Here is a 22,570-nt window from a genome sequence, read left to right as displayed (position 1 = left end):
AAGAGATTTCTCCATGTGCACTCCCAAAGAAAAGTGGGACGAGTAATCCAAGGAAATCATGGTTCTGCATGCCACTGGTTAGCCTGAGCAGCAGCAGCCAGGCACAGTCACTCAGGAGAACACACACGGGGGAGGCTGACAGATGACACGTGGTTTAAACCCTCTCAGGTGATGGGAGGACCCTCCCTGGACCTGACCCCAACTCACCTTCTCCCAGGGTTTGCTTCAGCAGGTCGTGTTTAGCCTGGAGCTTCGTGATGAGGTTACTGCCATTCAGATACTCCTTAAATTTCTGGAATTAAAGAACAAAGGGGTGGGTTAAGCACCACAGCCCCTAATGGACGTTCACTGCTGCCGGGGGGCTCAGGGGGCTGCACCAGCTGCTCCACAGGGCTCAGCAGGGTCTGATCACTTCTCCCTGCTCCAGCCACTGCCCTGATGCTCTTATTAGCCTGGTCTCCTTGGAGCTGCCCCTCCTGCCTGGGAACGCAGGGAGGAACAAAGAGTTCAAAGCTGCCTTTCTTCTGTCAGGCTTCTGGGAACAGCCTAGGAAATCAAAGCAGCTTTCCTGCACTGCCAAGGCTTTGCCTCTGTGCAAAGCAACAGTGGCAAGCAAGAACTCCCAGTGCCTGAGCCCTGGCAGGCAGGGACTGCCGGGTGCCCCTTGCAGCAGGTGACACTGTGCAGAACAACTGCCATCCCCCAGGGAGGCTGTCAGACACCCAGGAACACTCCAGAGCAAGGCATTACACAGGTGAGAGCAGAGAGGGAGACAAGAAATGGAAAATGGAAGACAAGAGGATGGGAAAGATCAAATCTCTGCAAAAAGTACATCTCTGCATAAAAGTAATCCCAAGCACAATTCCAAATGAAAATTGCCATTTCTCCCCCCAATTTACAATAACATTATTAAGAGAAAGTAGAAGCTCTTCTGTGCATATGTAATACATCACAAGATGCTGTTAACTGTAGGCTGTGGCCCACACTAAAATAAGGGAGACTTGTGGTGAACTCATGGCCTTTGCCTGTATTTCAGGTATCAGAACAGAGACCTGAGCCCTGCCTGGGAGTGCAGCATGAGGGCTGCAGGGCAGGCACACACACCACAGCCCAGCTTTTGTGCCCTCCTTGCCATGTGAGTGGCTTCAGCCCATCCGTGGGCCAAGGGCACATTTAAGCTGTAAAGGCTAGAGAGGAAGACTTGGCTCATAGTTCACAGTCCTGAAGGCCTTCCTGAAGCGACCATGGATGGGGCCCATGGTGAGGCCATCTGGAGTCTGCATCCTGCTCTGAGCCTCTCCTACTCCACTCATAAGTTTTGAATCTCATCTGGCTGCTCCAGTTGTTCCTTCAAAGAGAAAAACAGGCAGGCACTGGATTGTCAGTCCCTGTGTAGTGCCCTGCCACTGAAATGCATTCCAGACCCAAATCTGACAGAAGACAAGTACTTAAAGAGACTGAATTGGTTCTTGCTCTTCACTAATGAGCACTTAACTGGGCCTCAGCCCTGGCAATTAATGCTTTGTGTCCTGTATGCCTGAGCTGAGACTCACAGTGAAATAGAACATTTCAGTCTCCTGCTGGTTGGCTCTCCTCTTGGCAATGTTGATTTTGCTCATGTAGGTCTCTGATGCAGCTGATTTGACTGACTCAGTGGAGCGGCTGTGCTGGAAGGCATCTGAAACATCAAAATCTTCCACTGTCAGCATGTCCTGCAAGGTCTGCATCGTGGCATCCAGCGTTTTCCGTACCTATCAGAAACAGGACAGCGTGGGCTTGAGGCAGACTGGGAAAAGGGCACATCTTGAGCCTAAACAAGACTCAACAGGCAGCTCCTGAGCCCTGGGCTAGCACTGGCTGCAGTCTGTGAGCACTTCCAGCTCTGCCACAGGAGGGGCTCCACACCTGAGCACACGGGGAAAGCTCCAATGGAAGAAAGGCTCAGCAGCACTGCCCACAGACCCCACCACTTACCTCTTCATTCTCTATCTTGAGGGTGGCCAGCCGAGACTGCAGCTGGTGGTAGCGCATCAGCAGCTCGGTCTGCACAGGCTGCTGGGCGCTCACCTGGCACACCTGGGACAGGAGACATTCCAGGGGTCATGCACGGGCCAGACACACATTTCCATACCCACAAAATTCCCGGCAGCCTCCAGAGAGGTCGTGCTGCCGGGTGTCCCATGAGCAATGCCCTGGACCCAGGCCAGCACCGAGTGCTTCTGCCATCTCCCAGTTACAGCAGGTTAATCACAGCTCCCCTGTGCAGATCTGCGGGGCAGAGCCAAACCATGGGCTCCCTAACTGGGACAGGCATGGAGCAAGAGGCAGCCTGAAAGGAGCAGCCCTAACGAGCCGAGAGTCTCATCAGGAGAGGAAACGCGCATGGCAGTGTGTGAAGGCAGCAGAGAGGGGTAAGGAGCCAGGAACAATTTCCCAGTGCTGGTTTAGAGGAGGGCCGGGCCAGCCCCTGCGCAGCCCCGCAGCCGAGCACGGTACCTCATCCCCCATGTGCGGCTGGAACTCGAACTTCAGCGGCGGGCAGAAGACCTGGTTGCACATGTCCATGATGGTGTGCTTGTCGCTCCGGGCATCCAGGTTGTCCACGGCGTTCTCGATGATGTCCAGGCCCTCGTGGCGGGACGTCTCCAGGTTGTACTCAGCAGACAGGTATGTCCTGAAGGTCCGAGCAAGGCTGGCGTGGAATCCCAGATCACAGCACTGAGAAACACAAAGGAGGCTCTGGTCACACAAACACGCCCAAACCACTGTGCAAGGTTCTCAAACACAGAGGGAGGTTGAAGCAAGGTGTGGCAGTGGGCACATGCCACTGCAGTGTGTGCACATCCTGCTCTGTCCCTGGGCAGCTGCCTGCCTCCCACCGTGGAGCAGCTCCTCATGCTGCTGATCACTCTCACGTCTGTCTTGGGGAAAATGATACAACTTGGAGTTAACTGCTGCCAAAATACTTTACTTTAGACAAAAATCTGGTTTTAAACATTGTCTCCACTATAACTGAATTTGGCATGTCAAGTGTCATACCAGCTCAGGGATCTGCTGCCCTGAAAGCTCCTGAGAGCTGAGCAAGTCCAACCTGTGACCAATCCCCACCTTGTCACCCAGCCCAGAGCAGTGAATGCCATGTCCAGCTATTCCTTGAACACCTCCAGGGATGAAAACTCCACCACTTCCCTGGGCAGCCTGTTCCAGGGTCTGACAACCCTTTCCGTGAGGAAATACTTCCTGAAATTCATACTGATAAACTCAAAGTGAAACCCAAAACCTCAGGTGGTGCCACAAGCGGCTCCGATCCAAGAAGCCGTCTCAGGCTCGGTGCCCATGTGAGGTGACACTGCTCAGCTCAGATGACATCACAGCAGGGCTGTGCTTGCTCCAGCCTCTGCTAAAACCAGCATCAAAGCTACACCGGGCCCATTCCCAGCCCCACTGTCCCTCCTAGTCTTTAAAACCTGTGAAAACCCATGCACAACAATGATCAGTTTTGTAAAAACTATCAAATTGTCACAGCCCTCCATTTATCCTGCTTCTATTTAGCTTCTAATCACATTAATTGAGAGTATGGGCATTTACAGACTGGTACAGACCTGCCTTAAAAAAATCAACAAGCAAAAAGAAGATAAGGGGTGAATTTCCATTTGCTGCTTGGGGCAAAATCTCATTCTGTGCTGCAAGTCTCTCCCATGAGACAGCTGCAGCACGAACACCCGTATGACCACTCCAGATTGTACAGAAACCCCAGAGTTGGAACAATGCAGCTGAGGGGCTGCCACACAGATGGGGCAGGGACCAGGGCTGGGACCCCTGTGCAGCACTGGGGGAGGACCAGCACTGACCAGCTGACCACAGCCCTGTGCCCTGGGAATGCACTGTGCGTTCCCCAGCACCTCCCAGCCCTCACCCGTGTTCTCCCACCCCCTGAAATCACAGCTATTTTGCTACAAAAAACAGCACCAGGAGGAAATATCTGCCACTCTTCAAGGGTGGGAATTCCCAAAGCACACAAAACTGAGCCACTACCAGGCAAAGCACCGAATGGCACAGAACCCAAGGAGAGGGGCTCGGGGCATTGCCAACTGCTTTTAGGACAAAATTCCATGCGAAATGTTTCCCTTTCTTTGCTGCTGGCCTCGCACTGAAGCCAGCAGTGATTGGCAGTCCCCAGAAATCAGCTGCTCCTGAAAACCAGGGCAGGCACTTCTCGCACACACTGCAGCCCTTGAAGTCCCTGGTGATCAGCACCGTGCCGGCTGCTTCACACACAGATGCCCAGAGAAGAAAAGACGGAGCAGGGATTTCCACGCAATTCCCAGAGGAACACACAATGGGGAGTGGAAAAGAAAAAGGAAGAAAAAAAAGACTTCAAACCCATGCTCCCAGCCCCAGAACAAATGGCATTTTCTCACCCCTCTCATCCCTTTGATGGCAAATAAATTAGAACCACAAATAATAATCCCAGCCCTTCCGCAGCGCCTTTCATCTGCCAAGCTCAGAGCTCCCCAAGCATTAATTCATCACGTCTGCTAACACCCTGCAAGGGGTGGAAATATCCCAGTGTTCAGCTTGAGAAACAAACCGGCTCCTGGAGCTCAAGCAAGCACATTTGGCCAAAACACCATGGAAGCAGCCCAAATACCTGTGTGCCTCCCAGTGCCCCCCCAGAGCTGCACTGGGGGCAGTTCTGGGCTCCCGGAGAAGGAAATGCACACAGTGGTCTGTGGCTCCAGCAGCTTCGAGTGCCTCTGTTATCCAGGAGGCTGAACCTGCACATGGACAGAGCTCGGCCAGGCCCACACCTTGGACCTGAGCAAGTGGAACCCTGGAGTAACACCTGAGCACCTGGGTGCCCTGCAAGCCACCCCTTAACCTCCCAGGCAGAGCAGCAACGCCCCTGCCTCCACAGGACCAGCACTGCCTGCAAACAAAGAGCCCAACTCATTTGCTCTGCTCTGTTCCCCCTTCTCTGCATTTTTTTCCTTATTTGTTTTTTTTAAATATATTCTGCATTATTTTCAATTATATGCATAATAATTATTTGCCTACGTTAATTTCTGGCGTCTTCTCTCTTGATGGTGCCACAAAATCCAGAGCTGTACTGTGTGGCAAGTAAATCACAGAATCCCAGAATGGTTTACGTTGGGAGAGACCTTAAAGATCATCCAATTTCAACTACCCTGCCATGAACAGGAACACCTTCCACTAGCCCAGGCTGCTCCAGGCCCTGTTCAACCAGGCCAGTAAAGCCAACTGAGGATTTTTGGCATAACTATTTCAGCTGCTGTTTCTGTTCCCTGACTTGACTCAGCTAATTTTTCCAGGGACCAAGCAGTTTGACAGTTCCATGTAACACTGAATTTCCTCAGAGTTCCCCTCCTTTCCTGGCTTGTCTCAGATACAGCAATCACTAACCCATGGGGAAGCGAGTTGCTGCTCCAGAAGGACTCGGAGGAGGCTGCACAGGTTTTGGCAGATCAGTTTATATGGAAACTGACTGTTCCATTTTCTCTGCTGAATCTAGTGATATCTTTCATGTGACCACTTCAAACTGTCTTGCAGACATTTCCCACAGAACTCCAGAGGGATGGATAAAGAGCTTTATCTCCTCTTTGCATACGTGGCCGAAAAGATTAACTTGGCCACAGAGTTAATGACAGAAATGAGGCAAACGCAGGCGCTTAGACAGAGGCACGTGTCATCCGAGGAGGAGGCCCCGTGGTGCACTGACAGTCCAAGGCTAATTTGATCTCTCTCTATATTCTTCCCTTCCTTTCTAGGACAAAACAACAAGGCCACTGGAGACAGAGGGGCAGACGGCTCTGTGCCCCTTTCACGGCTCCTCTGGTGGGTTTTACGGGTCTCATTAAGCCGCAGCCTCCCTCCCACCTCCCCGAGCAGCTGGGCCCTCTGCCTCGCAGAGCAGGAGGCTCCAGCACGGCTTTGTCACAGCACCACTCTGCAGGGGTGCCCAGGGAGCAAGCTGGTCAAGGCTGTGCCTCAGAGGTGGCACTGAGGCAGCTGGGATTAGGGGGAACACCGGTGAATTGGCTCTGCAGTGTCCTGACAGTTCAGATCGCTGTGAAATCAGCAGCTGCACATGGCAATTTGTACTGGAGATGGAGGGTGTGCGAGCCCCGTCGCCTCTCCCGTGTCCCACGGAGCCAGCCCGGTGCATCCCTTGCCATTCCGCGGTGGAGCAGGGTGGAGGAGCCAGCAGGAGCCACGGGAGCGTGGCCAGCTGGGCTCCAAGTGTGGCCAGCAGGGCTCAGAGCTGCCCCAGGCTCCAAGTGTGGCCAGTCAGGCTCAGAGCATGGCTAGCCAGGCTCAGCAAATCTCCAGAAAATCAAAGTTCAAAAAACTCCACAAAACTAAGTCATTCTTGCTTAAAAGATAATTTAACAAAAGAAAGATAGAATATACACTGCAAAAGCAGAAAGCCTGTAGATATATCAAGGTGTTCTCAAACCTTGCCATTCAAATGGCTCCACGATCAACTTACTTGTTTTTTAACACACCTTCAATAATAAAGAGAACAAAAAGAACATAATGAAGAGTATTTTATCATATATCAAAATCTTGAAGTCATCAGGAGATGCATCAGACTTACTTTAATTCTCAGAAGTGTAACTACATGCTAATGGGCTAGGAAAGGAGGTAAACACTCAAGCAGCTTTTTAAATTGTACATTTAGGTAATGATGGTAACTCAGTGCTTCAAGCTCAGCTATTTATGCACTCACTGAGGCAACTCCAGCAGGAAGAAGCTGCACCGTGCAATCTACACGCTGTGGGATGCCCAATAAAGGAAGAAGCAGAAATCCCTTCTCTGGGTAAATCCCTCCTTTGAATCCCCTCAAAGCAGTTTGTAGGAGTCACCAGGGCTCAGTTCCTGCCATTGCCTCCAGCAGTTCCTGCCCTGAGGCTATTCCCTGCAAGGAGCACGGGACAAAGCTCTGAAGGCGCCTTCCCCAGCCAGGACAGCACTGCCACACGTGCTGAATCCCCACCTTCCCCAGCCAGGACAGCACTGCCACACGTGCTGAATCCCCACCTTCCCCAGCCAGGACAGCACTGCCACACGTGCTGAATCCCCACCTTCCCCAGCCAGGACAGCACTGCAACACGTGCTGAGTCCCCACCAAAGTCACCGAGCAGTAGAAAGAAAAAACCCCTCTGGTTCAGCACCAAAACCAAGGCTGTGTCTGACTTGGGAAGCATTCCTCTGTCTGACACAGACTAACCAATGGGCCAAGAAGAAACCTCAGTCTCACCTGGCTCACGCCAAGGCAAACCCAACTCACAGGACATACTCAGCCCCAGTTAAGAATATCCTAAAGCCCCCACAGGAGTGCAGCTAAGAGCTCAGCCAGGCTGGAGGGGAAGGCACTCACGTCGATGAGGTCGGAGACGTCGTGGATGTAGTATTTGCTGACGGCCGCGTTGGTGGCTGCCAGGTTCAGCAGGTAGTCGTTCCTGGCTTTTGTACACTTCAGCTTGTTTTCAGAATACTTGGCTTGTCTCTGAAAAAGCAGAATGGAGTGTCAGAGCACAAACAGGATGGTATAGGCACCGTTTCTCCTGCCACAGACCCCCACAGCACCCTGCAGCCTGGGTGTGATGAGGTAATTACTAAAACTTGGTATCTGGTATGAAAACAGGGACCTCGCCAGGGTGGAGGAGATCCCATCTGAACACCCCTCACGCTGTCAGCCAGCCATGATGAGAGCATCCTGCTCAGAGGTACTTGGAGCCCCTGAGCACAGCTGCTGCTGGGGATTTTGGCATCAGACAAAACCAGAGGGCCAAATTTTCCCCCCAGAAATGCTGACATACATTTGGACTTGCTCCAGATGTGTGCAGCTGTATCGAAGTGGAACCTGGCCCAGAGGCCCAAGCTACACAATTCAGAACAGGACCCAGAATTCAAAACTGTAAGAAAGCAGATGTGCTCCAGATCTGGGACATCTGCTCAAGCAGATCCCTGCTCTGAAGGCTGAATCAAAAGATTAACCCTTCTGAGAAGTTCACTGTTAGAAATGTCCCAGGGCTGGATGAGCCAGCGAGCAAACGTGTCCTTGGCTGGGGAAACTATCACCTTTTCTCCAAAATTAACACAAAAACTTGTGGAGATCCTGAGGTCACAGGGATTTGCTGAGGCCAGAATGGCACGAAGTGTTTTGCCTAGCAAATCCATCTAAATACTGCACTCTCACTTCCTGACAGTATGCAGAGGAAGAACACTGGTATTTTATAGATCCAACTATTTTTTTGCTACCAGGAGTCAGTGCCCAAGCAAACCCAATGCTGTTGTTCATTTTTAAGAGCATCTTTAAGGAACACATCACAGACAAACCCCAGTCTCCCAGAGCAGGGTCTGCTGTCTGGAGCAGGATGCATCCCCACGCCGAGCAGGGCACCCTGGTGCACTGCCCTCCTCAGCACAGCCTCTGGGGTCCCAGCTGGCACAGCCAGGCCCCTGGCACGCTGTGACCCGAGCTGCTGCTGGAGAAGCAGCTCCCACCCCCTCTCCCTGCCCTGTGCTCCAGGAGCCACCGCCCCCAAGGCCCCTGCAGCAGCTGCCTGCCTCAGCTCTCCCTCCAGAGTCAGCCTGGAAGGTGCCACGGGTGGCCACGTGGCTCCTGGGCAGGTCCACCACCCCATCCAAGGCTGCACTGCCTGTCCCTGTCATGCCATCCTGACTCCGAGTCAAGCCTTTTCTAGAAGCTGGCGCTGGCCCTTCTCCACAGCCAGGAGCAGGGAAGACACTTGTGATGGCCTCCTTGGGGTGCCTTCAGCAGAACATGCACACGACACCCCAGCCCTCCTAACCCCTTCCCAGAGATACAGGAACGGCCTCACAGACGAAGACAAGGCTGAAGCCAACCCCTGCTGCGTGCAGGGAGCCCCAGCCCCAGCCCAGCTCCCTCTTCCTTCCCTCTCACCCACCTTCTCCTTCATCTTCTCAATCTTCTTGACGGAGCTGCGCCGCTGAGGCCGGTCCTCATGCCGCAGCAGGTTCACACTGATGTCCCCTGACTTGTTGAACTGCTTTTCTTCCTGCTTCTCTGCCTCCTTCAGCTTGCTCTCGGCGCTGATGCTCTCTGCGTGGTACATGTGGTACGTCTTCATCACCTGCAGACACAGGAGGCCATGAGCCACCTTGCCATGGTCACCTGCAGCACCAGAGCAGGACAAGCCAGCAGCCCTGGGCAGGGCAGAGGGGCTGAGGGGGCTGCTGTGGCATTAAGGAACAGAGTGGGAGGAAAGCTTGAGAGATGAATCCCAGCCCTATTTCTAGAGGCTCCAGGCTGGTCTAAGAACTGTGATGGCACTCAGTCCCACTGGGGGACATGATCCAGCACACACCTGCAGTCAAAGAGCACCCTATGCCTGCCAGCAGGGAAATAAGGAATAACCTCAGAGCTCTGCAGCTGGGATAAGGGTCTCCATGACAAGTGACTGTGAGGGAGGTCACAGTCACTCTGAACTCCCTTTTGACCGAACCCCTCTGTTCCTACACGTGCACTTGCTACGCCATCAGACAGCCCTTGCTCTGCCACCCAGACAGTGGAACCATCTGGAAGTGGAGGAGCTGCAATCCCTGGGCAGAAATGGGGTTTGCCTCCTGTCACCACCTCATCCTGCCCTTGCTGCCACCAGCAGGCACAGGCAGTGCCAGGACAGGCGCAGCAGCACCTTGTCCTTCACATTCCAGATCCAGGAGGGATGATGCTGATCCTGGAACACTCTACAGGCAAAACTTCCAGCACAACCTTCAGAAACAAGAGCCCAAAGGGCACACTGGATCATTTTAACAGAGCTGGCAAGAGGGACACATCTGCTCCTCTCTCTTTATGCCTTTAGTCACACTGTCCCCTTCTATCATCTCCCTTCGGGATGTGGACGGTTTATTTGACATTGCCTTGACATGGTGCACAGTGCCTGACTGCTCCCTGCAATCAGCCTCAGCAGCTGGGCCACACTGGGACAGGCTAGGATGGGCTGGGATGGGCTGCCTGAGGCCCAAGGGTTAAAACAGAGCAGGAACCCCCAAGTGCAGGGGGTTTTTACACACGGCTTAATGAAGCAAACACAGTTTTCCTCAGCTGTGGCTGCCAGCAGGACCCAGGAGTGTTTGACTTGGAGCAGGTCAGGCTGAGCCGCAGGATCCCTCCTCCTGCCAAGCACAGCCCTCAGCTGAAGCAGGCTCCCAACGCCCTTCAGAGCCACACAAACCCCTGGCACTGCAGGGACACCCCTCTGCAGGGACAGGCAAGGGGCAGTGAGCAAAGGCTCCTGCTTGGCCCTGAGCTGCTGCATTTCCAAACCCCGCAAATTCTTAACACAGATTGCAGCCACATATTTCAAACTGCCTCTTCTGCAGTGAATGTCACAGGACACACAGACCAGACGATTCCTGGGATTTTCTTAAAGAGAAAGACCAGAGGGTTTCGCTGAGCCCTCCTCATCCTCACCATCTACATCTTTTTGTGAAGCACACAGAGGGAAGTGGAAAAGCAAAGTGCTGCATATCAGGGCTTCAGGCAGTAAGAGGAAAGATTCCTGCAGCACTCAGAGAGGCCCTGACACAACATGACAGGGAAGCCCAACGAGTAGCAAGGCTCCAAACTGCAGATTTTTGTGAAATCTAAAGGTTACGGGACAGTTACCCAACCAAAACAGACACCTTAAACAACTGTGCTCCTCACCAGCTGCCCTGCCACACAGCTTGCTCTTGGAAATTCAGAGCACATTTCTGTTTATATCTGCCTTAATTTTGGCCGGGGCCAACCTGCACTGCAGCAATCAGTCCCTGATCTGCAATTCCCTCGCGCCGTCTCGGTGCCCGCAGTCAAATCACGCTGTCCCTGCTTGCATTGCTGTGACACAAAGACAAACTGCCACAGCTGCGTCCCGGGGATCCTTCCTGCAAATCAGTTAATTAGCTGCAGCGAAGGAGGAAAAATATGTTCCAATGTTCATTAGTTATTTAACAACACGAGTTGTGTTTTCCATATTAATTACATGTTCTGGATAAAGGCTGTTGCCAAAATACCAGCCCTAAATGGCACTGCTGGCAGTCTCCAGCTACAAGGGCTTTGTTCTCCTCAACAGCTCATCCCCTAGGTTCTGACCCAGCAGAGGAGCCAGAGTAGAAATGGGGTGACCGTGTCAGGTACAGGCTCAGGCCCCCTCAGCCTTCTGCCTTTACCAGCTCCAACTGGTACCTCTCTGCTGGAATCCATAAGGAGGAACCAAAGGAACGAAGCTGGTTTTAATTCACAGCTGAACTATTTCTGCACAAAACCATTCACAAGCATCTCCACTTCAGAATGAAAGTCATCCACTTCCATTTTGATTAAAATCAGCGTGGCTTTGGTTCTCTCCATACACACTCCACAGGGTGACTCGTATCAGAACAGCAACAAGGCTGAGTTAAAATCAGCACGGTTGTTTTGGCTTGAGTTTGAGACAAGGAATGCCTGAGAAGCCTGTAAAAAATTGTCATTTCCACCCAGTGCACAGAATTCTCCTTGGAGAGGCTTAAAAAGCAGCACAGATGAGCTGTGGGTAAAGGCCTGGGCAGAGGAGGACAATCGAGTTCCCTGTGCTGACAGCAGACAAGTGAGGTTTCTGACGAGGCAGCAGCCTGGTGTCCTGGGAGCCAGGTCCTTACCCCAAGTCTGGCTGTGTCAGCAGCCACAGCTCCCGTGCTGCTCGTGGGCAAACAGCACACCAGCAGCAGCTCAGAACCAAAGGTGTCCCAGCCACCCCCAGCACCAGGAGCCAGGGGGGCAGCTGGGCTCGTTTCACCTGATGGCTCAAGCACAGAACTCTTTGCAGCAGGAGCTGCTGGCACCAAGCGGATGCGAGGTGACCCCGACTGCCCCACAGGCTTTTTCTTCATTTCTGAAGTATGTCCCTTCCCTGCTCCTCCCTGGCTGGATGACACAACCAGTTTGCTATCTTAGCAGCAAGGCTGAACGCAAACACAGAGCTCCTCCAGCTGTCCCAGTTTCCCATTCAAACCAGTTTGTTTCACCATTCAAAGCCCATTCTGCTCAGCACATGGAGCAAAGCAGTGAATGGGAGAAATCTCAGCTCCTGTGAGGACGAGCAGAATCACCCTCTGTGCTCCTCCCTGGCCACTGCTTGCACTGGGGACCTCAGCACACTGCTGACCCCTCGGGGATGGCCCTGTCCCGTGCCTGGGTTCAGAGCACACTGGTCCACAGCTATGAGGTCAGCCCAGCCCTTGTTACTCTTTCCTTGTTTTGCATCTGTCATGCTGCTGCTGTAATTAATCTTAATTAGTCACCACCCCTAACACAGCTTGTGACATTCAACCATCAACAACACACTCCCAAATCTCACACAGGTCTTTTAATCTGATCTGCTGTCCACCCACACTGCAGGTCTCACAACAATCAAATCCTTCAACAGCCAATGCAGGAACAAACCTGTTAAGAGGAGATTTATGGCAGAAATTTCAAATACAATCATTCATACTCTGTTGTTTAGGCCTGTTCTTCAAAAAGATGAAATAGAATGATTGTTTAGGAATAAACCTACTGCAGCATTATTTATGTACCAGTTACAGATACAACCAAAGAAAGCAAATATATTATCTCAGTTTTCCAACAAAAGGCAGTCTTTATATGGTTTTGTTGCTCCTAAACCACAAATAAAATACATTTTTAAAAAAACACTTGCTACAGGGCAAGAGGCAGAAGCAACACAAAGACTTTTATTACTCTGCTATGAAAACCTGCTTGAAGAGCTATGTCCTGATCTCGCTGGGAGGCACAGACAACTCTGCAGCCAAAGTGCTCCTCGGGGCACAAAACAGAGCTGAGCCCCTGCGAGCCAGAAGTGTTCTGCATTCCCCAGCAGAAGGTCATGTTCAGCCATCCCCTGGCCAGGGGCTCACAGGAGCAGGGAGGTGATGTGACACCAAGCACGGCCAGCTCGGAGCCACTGGGGCTGGAACCACCAGGCCAGGGTCTGGGCAGGGCCAAGGGCAGCGTGGTGCCCCGGCAGGTGAGAGCATCACAGACACAGGGATCCGACCGGAGCACCCCCAAACGCCCCGGGCAGGCTCAGGGCAAGCAGCTGGGCACCGGGACCCAGCCCAGTGAGGAGAGGCTCTCCCAGGGGATGTGAGGGGCAGGAAGGGCCACGCTGCAGCACAGGGTCATGGCCAGGGCACAGCCCCTGGGATTTGCTCTAACAAACGCCTGTGCTCCCCAGGCTGTGCCTGGGAACGTGGGATGGGCTCACTGCTCACCGTGTAGAGCTCATTGGTGACTTTCAGGAGCTCCTCATGCATCTGGAGGCCAATCTCCTTGCTCTGCAAGACAAAAACAAGAAGAGGCGAGACTGTTGTGCTCAAACATGCAGTTTTAAAACGAAAATCCATTTCAGAGGAATCATAAACGTGAACACACAGTGCAGCAAAGTCTCATGCAAGCGGCTCTGTATTCATTTGAGGCTGACGTTTGCCCATGGATCACCCAAACTGGGTTTCAGAGACCATGAGGAGGAATTTAATATAATTTAACTTATTTATCCCGCAAAACAGATGAATCTAAAATTACAGGCAATACTGCTTTGCCCCTCCACTGGTAAAATTCATTCCTAGCCCACAGCCAGCTCCCCATTTGGGTGTAAACACACACTGTCCCCCAGTTTGGGGACTGGCAGGGTGTACATCATCCAACAGCCATTTGTGTTCCCCACATTGGCAGTTCCCTAGACTGGCATTCTCCAGCCCCACAGCATCACCTGCCAATGTGTCTTGATCTGAACCACCCTGTGCTCTGTGATTAAGCACATCTGCTGCTGGACCTGCAATTTCCAGCCAACACTGGTATTTCAGAGCAAAGACCACCAGGGCTCCCCAGCACTGGCATCCCAGGTTTGCATTTCCCTTGGCCGTGACCCACGCCCTAGCTCCTCCTCAGTAGCTCATTTTCACTATTCTGACCCGAGTGAACCAAAGCATCTCTGAAAAAGGACATTACAAAATAGCTACACCACAGTTATATAATAGAGTTTCCAGTTTCACAACAGCAGCAGCCAAAGTTCAGCCAGCTGAGGAGACACTCACTGCCAGTGAGGAAGTCCTGGCATCCTCCTGTCTGCTGAAATCCCATTATCAGCCTGTGTTTTCCCTTTCTTTGCCAGGCAGGATGAGGGAGATGCAGTTGCCAGCCTCCTCCAGCATGGACACAGCCCTTCGTGGAGAGGCCACAGCACGGGGAGCTGCCCAACACTGGAGCTTGGCTGCAGATCAAACCAACTCCTACTGCAACCCAGCAGCTGGAGGTGCTGGGATGTGTTCACACTGCTTTCCTGCCTGCCTGTAATTACACCACAAATCTCTCCATGGAATCTTCTTGGCTAGGAAATACTTATTATAGCTTGAAGATGTGTTTAAACTAAGTATAGACACCCCCTTCCTCCCTCCCTAAACCAAGCCAAAACAAAACTGAGCAGTTTCTCCCAGATTTCCTCAAATAACTCCAGAAGTTTTGTGCACGTGGGCAGGGAAAACAACATTCCACCAGGCTGGGTGATGAGAGAAGCCCTCGACACAGAAAGGTCCTCTAATTCCAGTCAATGGGACAACCTACATACTTTGAATGTTTAATCTAGATTGTTAGAAGCTAGATTTAAAGCAAAGCCTGAAGCAAGGAGTCTAAAGGGTGAAAGTCCCACCCAGTAACCACAGTGTGTCCCTGAGTTAGTGCCAGGGTACCTGGGACAGTCCCACCCTCAGAGGCCTGACTGAGGCACACTGGTCCCAGTCCCACGGGTACAAGGTGCCAGGGTGATGCCAGTGGGCAGAAGGTGCTCAGCTGAGGCCCACGGCTGCCAGGAACCCTCATCTGGACTGCAGCCCCGTCCCTTCCCCTGCCCACCAACACTGATGGTCATCATTGCTCTCAAAAATCTCACTGGGGCTTGCTAATTCACAACAGAGCCGTGGGACATGTGCATCCCCCCAGACAGCCCAAAGATGTCTGGGGACCTTCTCACTCTCTACAGCTCCCTGACAGGAGGGTGCAGCCAAGTAGGGGACAGGGACCAAGGGACAGCACAAGAGAAAACAGCCTCAAGTTGTGCCAGGGGAGTTTAGGTTGAATATTTGGAAAACATTTCTTCTTCATTCCTGGAGGAATTTAAAAGCTGTGTGGATGTGGCACTTGGGGACATGGGTTAGTGGTGGCCTTGGCAGTTCTGGGGGAAGGGTTGGACTCGATGGTCTCAGAGAGCTTTTCCAACCTAAGCCATTTTGTGATTCCAATAGGAGTTATTGCAGTCAAGGTCTCCAAACAGGGGGCTTGGAGCCCACAGCCTGCAGGAGTCACATGTACCCCCCCAGCCATCCCTGCTGCCACGAGTCACTCCCCAGAAGCCTGGGAGGAGGACAGGACAGGCTGGTGGCAGAAGCTGTGGCCCAGGCTGAGCTGCAGCTCCTGCCTCTGCCCCGGATTTCCTGCACGGTGCAGGGCAAGACCACAAAGCCGTAATTTTCAAAGCCAATTTTAGACTCCAAAACAGAGCAACACAAACTGGCTCAGTGTGCTGTTCCGTGAGCTACACCTGCACAGGCAACCACAGGTGGGGAGCTCAGTTAAAGAGCCAGCTGCCTACAGCCAGCAACCCAACACCTGGCCCTGCTGCAAAGGGTCTGCGGCGTGGCTGGGAGTCTCCCAGCGTCCAAGAGGGCAGTGAGGATGAGTGAGGATGCTGGAGCCTCCTTCAAGCACAGGCAAGCAAGCAGCTGAAGGACTTGTCTCTCCTCCAAGCCTGCGGCCTTCCCTTTCTCCAACAGAGAAATTATATTTGTGTACCGACAGGAGACAACACCAAACACCATTCCAGCTCCTGGGACCATCCACAAAACCCAAACTACAATTTATCTGCTTCCTTTATGCCTCACATTCCTCCTGAAACCCACAGCTGCTCACTGAGACAGCAATGGCTTCAAGTTAGCAATTTATTAAAACTTCTGCCACGCTGACAAAGTATGGGAAATGGATGTATGGATGGCTGGCAACAGAGAACACTTACTCTAAAGACAAAGACAAGAGCTCCCATCCAGACACTGCTTCTTCATCCAACCCCCATCCAGGACAAAGCAGCACGGGCTGTAATTAAGTTCACTGTTGCAGCACATAATTAAATCCCACACTGGGGAATAACCCAGCACCCTTATTTTGGACATAGCAATGCTCTGTCTCAAACGTGTAATTTCCTGTATCCCATACCTGGAAGAAGCATCAAACTTCCTTCCTTCTGCCACAGCAGAAGGTTAGCAGGAGCAAGCACCTGCCTGGCAGTGGGTCCCTCACCCTGGGTTTGAGTGTGCCAGGACACACTGTGAGGTTTCATGGTGACAGACTCGCCCTGACAGCAGAGTGAGCCACAGGGACACATCTCAGCATCTCCACTCATCGCTGCCTATTAGCAACGTCAGCTCGCCTCGATCCTCTCCTGCATGGGGAACGTGACTCACACTGGGAGCTCCAGGGAAATCTGAGTTTTCTTCTTCTGCTTTCCTCACAGAATGCCAGAGTGGTTTGGGTTGGAAGGGCTCCCAGCCGGACACGAGAGGAGGCGAGCTGGAGCCGCTGCTGCTGGCCGGGGGGGAGGACACTTGGGTGGAGAGGGACAAACCACACTGCCCGTTCAGCGATGGTGCCCCCACCTGTGCCCCCACCTGTGCCCCCACCTGTGCCAGGCTCAGCCAGGGAAGCCCAGGGAGCAGCAGCTCAGCACCCCAGCTCAGCACCCCTCTTTCCAGGCACATTCCCACTTGCTGAGCAATTGCTCCTTAGCTGTGCTCATCCTGTACCATGAGCCCCCCCGCCCTTCCCGGGCTTGTTTACATTTACATAATGAAGGCAGGAAACACAAAACCTCCTGGCTCCTTATGTCCCTGCAGTGTGTCACAGGCCATTAATAAACACTAGATGGGAAGAATTCAAAGTGACATTTCTGGAAAAAAATGTTACTCTAATTTACCATCAAAGAGCAATCTCCAGCACAGCCAGCAGCTGAACCACGACTGCGGGTGCTTTAACCCTTCTGGAGCCAGGTTATCTGCCAGCAGCCTCGCACAGCCTGACCCCCCTGGAGGAGGGTTTGGAGCACTTTACCCAGCACACTCAAAGCCAGACTGGACACCACAGTGAAAGATCCCTCCTCTGAGCAGCTTCACATGCTGCAAGGCTGGATCTCCAAAATCCATTTACCAGCATGCTCCTTCTTCCACACAGGTGCCCCAGGTTCCCACTGAGCACTGCTGCAAGGTGGGAAGTGCAGCCTCAGAATCCTTCAGACAAGGCATCCCATAGGTTGAGAAAAATAAATAACCTGAATATGCCCAAAAGCAGCAGCCTCCCTCCACGTGAAAGGCAAATGCTGACACAAAGTCTTTTCTCTGATTTAGCTGAACATTATTTCCAGGGACAGGTAAGTCCAAGGAACAAACAGTGAAATCACAGATGCCCACAGCTGTAAGGGTTCCTCTGGATGCAAAGCAGGTGCTGGCTCTGGCAGGCTGCAGAGTCACAGCAGCTCTCCTGGCAGGAGATGGAGGAGGGAGAAACAAGGAGCAACCATTTCTATTGAATTTAAGTGTTGAGCCCTAGAAGTTAAAATTTAGTTTCAAAAATGAAGGGAGATGGAAGAACACCAAACACAAAGAAATAATTCTGCTGAATGGATGAAATACTTCCCCATCCTGTCCTGGCTGAGGATTGACACACAACAGAAGAACACTCAAAACACTCAATATATGTCCTTGTTTGCAAGCTGGATTAATTTGTCCTGTGTTTCTAAACAAGACACACCATCCACAGACAAGGGCAGGGAAAGCAGAAGCATAGTTTAAATATAAATCTCAAAAACTGGTTCAGAGCAAAATGCAAATGGGAGGAACATTTTGAGAACTGGACTACCTGACATCTACCAAGTATCTCCATTTCTGGAGGGCAGGAGAACAGGAAAAGGGATGATATCCCATATCAAATCAGCCAACACAAACCCGACCTTGCAGTTTAATTTCTAGGTCAGATCTATAAACTAGAGGAAACTGGCCATAAAAACATCACATTAAATTTATTCTCCAGTCAGGCTGAAATCTCAAGATAAGCCCTGATTATGAGCCTTCTCCCTCACTACAGTCCCCAGCTGCCTGCCCCTGATGAAGACAAGGCCACAGAGCCTCCACTCTGCTGGGACTCTTTGTGCTCTTACCACACTCCTCACCTTCAAGGAACAGTTCTGGTCCACCTGACTGTGTGATTCTCAGATGTCTCTGATGCTCCTTTTTAATTTGGTTATCATTAATAATTCTGTATCATCAGCAGATTTTGTCATCTTACTGTTCAGGCTTTTTCCAAATAATTTATTAGGAACTGCACTGGAACTCTCCTTCCCTTTTTCCATGCTTTTTAACTAATCATTAATCCAGAAAACAACCCCTCTCTACACTCTTCAACAGCTCTTCAAGAATTTCAGCTAAGGCCCTTTTCCAGTGAAGGCCCTACAACCAGCTAATGACATGATCTCTGGCTCCTGGAAATACCTCCACCGGATTTCTGAGGCATGACTCTTGCCTTCAGGAACACAGTGACTCCTTTCTTGTACCTGCCTCACAGCTGTCATCCTGCTCTTGAGCGAGGTTCCACCCAAAAAGCCTGTTCTGACCTGCGCTCTGAAGCCCTCCAAAGAGTCTTGAAAAAAAGTCAGCCTGTTTCCACCTCTCATTTCTCTGGCACTGACACTTTGAGCACCAGGTCACACCTCACACTCTAGACTTGACAGGTCTAGATCTCAGTTGCTTTAAAACTCTAGGATAAATAATACCTGGAAAGACTTCTAGTGAAAGTCCCTTGCAAGATTTGCTCTGCAACACTGAAGACAGTTCTATTCTAGACTAAAATGCCAGGATGGATGCTCACGAAGCAAGGCTGCCCAGGTTACCTTTTTGAAGAGCCTGATGACATCCTCGCTGATCTGCGACAGCCGGACGATGACGTTGTTCATGAAGATGTCATTCAGGGTGGCGTGGTCTCGGCTCTCCCGACGGGTCTGCGTCAGAACCAGGTACCAGCAGTTCACAGGGGACAGGAGGTGCTGATCTTTCCTAGAGAATTGTGGAAAAGAAAAATCAAAATGGTCAAAAAGGCACACACTTCCAGATGAACGCTGTCAGCGCATCGCCCCCTCCTGTGCCCACAGTCACTGGGATTCGGGGCGTGATCTCTTCTTCCAGCTGCACCAGCACTGCCACGCAGGGATGTCCAGGGGCACACAAGCACCTGTACCACACCAGGCCCCCAGCCAGCCCCTTCCCAAACTGGGTGCTCTGGAAGATGGCACAGGAGAAGATGCATCCCTGGAAAGGGAGAGAGTTTTGCTCATTTTTTCCACTCGCAGAACGAATACCGCTGTCACTCCGCTGCAGAAGGGCCCTTTGCCACCCGAGACTCTGTGCTGGCTTTAGTGCACTAAAAAGTGCTCATGAAAGGGCTCTGCATCCAACATTACCTCAGAGCGTCTGTGCACAACATGAACACACTCAGGCGTGCTGCAGGGGACAGCGTGGAGACCACAGACCCTCTGCACACACACACACAGAACAACTGCACCGGAGCCACGGCCACTGCCACAGCCAGGGCTGGGCACAGCTGCACGGGGACAAAGGAGCACTGAAGGCTCCTTTGAGAGTGTCACAGCCTCATCAGAATAATGACACACATGAGCAGCTGGAGAAGTGGTGCAGATGAGCCTGGTAAGGGCAGGTACAGAGCAGTGTGGAAGATAAAAATGTATTAAGGGAGTCTCTGGACATGGAACGGACAGTGAGGACCCAGCAGGAGAGAGCACTGAAATCAAGCTGACCCGATTAACACCACCAACACCAGCACTTGTGCCCAGGTCCTTTAGAACAGTGGAGAACCACTCGTCACCTGTGGACACTGCACAGCAGCAGCTTCTAGAAGTGTAAGCCATGCAAAGTCCTAATACTGCCCTGAGCTAATGGGTGAGGCCAGACCTCCCCTGAACCTCTGTGGGCTCCATCTCTGAACCAGAGCTCCTTACTGGCCAATTCCTTCAACTCCTTGGTGCACAGTGCAGCACCCAGCACCACACAACCAACACGTGACAGCCAGATGCCAAAAGGACAGAGAGGATCTGAACAGCAACTCATCAGCAGCAGAGCTTGGCATAAGACAGCAGTAAAGCCTCACACCAGAGAGACCGAGTAAACAGATTAAATGGGATTTACTAATATGGAATAAATAGGATTTAGTAATGTAACAGCAAAAATCACTGCTCTTGCAGCTGAAACAGGAAAAAAAATCACCACGGGTTAGGGGAAGAAACAGACTGTGAAGAGCCTGGGGCTGGCGAGGAGAAAGGCAGCAAGCAGGCAAAGCCCAGGCTCTCTGTGAAAGGCACTGAACAGCAGCTGCAGTCTTTGGCCACTGAACTGAACGACATGAGTTTCATCTGGAACAAAGGGCACAACTCCAGCTGAGAGACTTTCACAGAGACCGCTGGCAGAAGAGACAGGGACAAACACTGTGGCCCAGGGAGGCAAAGGTGGAGAGCTCGGGCTCAGGTGCTGCAAGGAGAGCAGCCAGGACCAGCACCTGGCTCCGTGCTGCTGGTGCTGCCACATGGTCCCAGGGCACGGATTGTGCTGGGCACAGGGCACACATCCTGCCAGGGACAGGACACAGCCCCTGCCAGGGACAGGGCACACATCCTGCTGGGCACAGGGCACACATCCTGCTGGGCACAGCCCCTGCCAGGCACGGGGCACACATCCTGCCAGGGACAGGACACAGCCCCTGCCAGGGACAGGGCACACATCCTGCTGGGCACAGCCCCTGCCAGGGACAGGGCACACATCCTGCTGGGCACAGGGCACAGCCTCTGCCAGGCATGGGGCACACATCCTGCTGGGCACAGACCCTGCCAGGCACGGGGCACACATCCTGTTGGGCACAGATTGTGCTGGGCACAGGGCACACATCCTGCTGGGCACCGACCCTGCCAGGGACAGGGCACACATCCTGCTGGGCACAGCCTCTGCCAGGCACGGGGCACACATCCTGCTGGGCACCGACCCTGCCAGGGACAGGGCACACATCCTGCTGGGCACAGACCCTGCCAGGCACAGGGCACACATCCTGCTGGGCACAGGGCACACATCCTGCCAGGGACAGGACACAGCCCCTGCCAGGCACGGGGCACACATCCTGCTGGGCACAGCCCCTGCCAGGGACAGGGCACACATCCTGCTGGGCACAGACCCTGCCAGGCACGGGGCACACATCCTGCCGGGCACGGGGCACACATCCTGCTGGGCACGGGGCACAGCCCCTGCCAGGCACGGGGCACACATCCTGCTGGGCACAGACCCTGCTGGGCACGGGGCACACATCCTGCTGGGCACGGGGCACAGCCCCTGCCAGGCACGGGGCACACATCCTGCTGGGCACAGACCCTGCTGGGCACGGGGCACACATCCTGCTGGGCACAGCTCCTGCTGGGCACAGCCCCTGCCAGGCACAGCCCCTGCACAGCCCCTGCTGCCCAGTGAGGTCCCGTGCCCCTGACCCCGCCAGGACAGCCGGTTGTGGCAGGGGACACAACAACCCACAGCAGCTGCCCACCCCCAGCACGAGCACCAGGCGTGGCCCCGCAGAGCCCAGCCAGACACCTCTGGGCTGGCACACACGGGGAGCAGGACCAGCCCCAGCTGCAATGGGCAGTGGCCTCCACGGGGCCTTGAGGTCACCGGCCAGCAGAATGGCACAAGCCAGTATCCTCACCACAGAGCAGTCACCTCCAAAATGAAATTCTGAGTCAAGATTGTTTTTCTTTCTATTTTTTTCATATATTTTCTGTTTTAGCCAAGCTCACAAGTGTGGTTAAACTGAAAAGAAGCTGCTTTTGAAAACACATATTTACATATTCATGAATTTCACAATTGCATCACTGGTTTGATTCTCACACAATCCCAGGACTCAGTTCATGTTGCCTACTTCAAAGCTTTGTTTCACAATATTTCCACTAAGGATCTGCCTCCCTCCAACACCATAAAGCTAAGCACAGAAAAAGCACATACTTTATCACAAATAAAGTGCAGTAAACTCCATTTCCAGAAACTGCTTCCAACCCTGAGCCTGCCAGTGAGCCTGCATGAAATACACAGCACCTGGACAGCTGATGACTGGGCTACAGACAAAAACCAGGGCTACAGACCAGGCCCACCACTATTTGCACAATTAAATCAGTGGCTGAATTCAAGACTCTTCAAACAATCAAGGGGTTTGACTCCTTCCTAGTCCTCAGTTCCTATTTTTATTGTATTGCTCAAGAAGTGCACAGTAAGTGTAATTCACGCAGCACAGGTCAGTGATGCTGTGGTGGAAGTCTTGGAAAGACACACGTCCAGTTCCTCTGTGAGCCCACACAGGGATGAGACAGACGAGCTCACTGCTGACGTGATGGACTCTGCTTCAGGA

At 52.6% G+C, this 22,570-nt stretch overlaps 1 protein-coding gene across 3 annotated transcripts in view; it reads right to left on the bottom strand.

Moving 5' to 3' along the window:
• The window catches only part of SRGAP3 (SLIT-ROBO Rho GTPase activating protein 3), a 73,247-nt gene that overhangs the window by 18,078 nt on the left and 32,599 nt on the right, over positions 1 to 22,570 (bottom strand). For all 3 annotated transcript variants that reach the window (XM_053989248.1, XM_053989249.1, XM_053989247.1), the window contains exons 3-10: positions 19,011 to 19,173; positions 13,300 to 13,362; positions 8,958 to 9,143; positions 7,403 to 7,531; positions 2,497 to 2,718; positions 1,975 to 2,076; positions 1,554 to 1,751; positions 208 to 292 (exon numbers count right to left, since the gene is read on the bottom strand). In XM_053989248.1, coding sequence (XP_053845223.1) covers positions 208 to 292; positions 1,554 to 1,751; positions 1,975 to 2,076; positions 2,497 to 2,718; positions 7,403 to 7,531; positions 8,958 to 9,143; positions 13,300 to 13,362; positions 19,011 to 19,173 — 1,148 coding nt within the window. The remainder of the gene's footprint in view (positions 1 to 207; positions 293 to 1,553; positions 1,752 to 1,974; positions 2,077 to 2,496; positions 2,719 to 7,402; positions 7,532 to 8,957; positions 9,144 to 13,299; positions 13,363 to 19,010; positions 19,174 to 22,570) is intronic.

Source organism: Vidua macroura, chromosome 13 (assembly GCF_024509145.1).
Source record: "Vidua macroura isolate BioBank_ID:100142 chromosome 13, ASM2450914v1, whole genome shotgun sequence".
NCBI lineage: Eukaryota > Metazoa > Chordata > Aves > Passeriformes > Viduidae > Vidua > Vidua macroura.
This window is presented reverse-complemented; position numbering and strand designations above follow the sequence as displayed.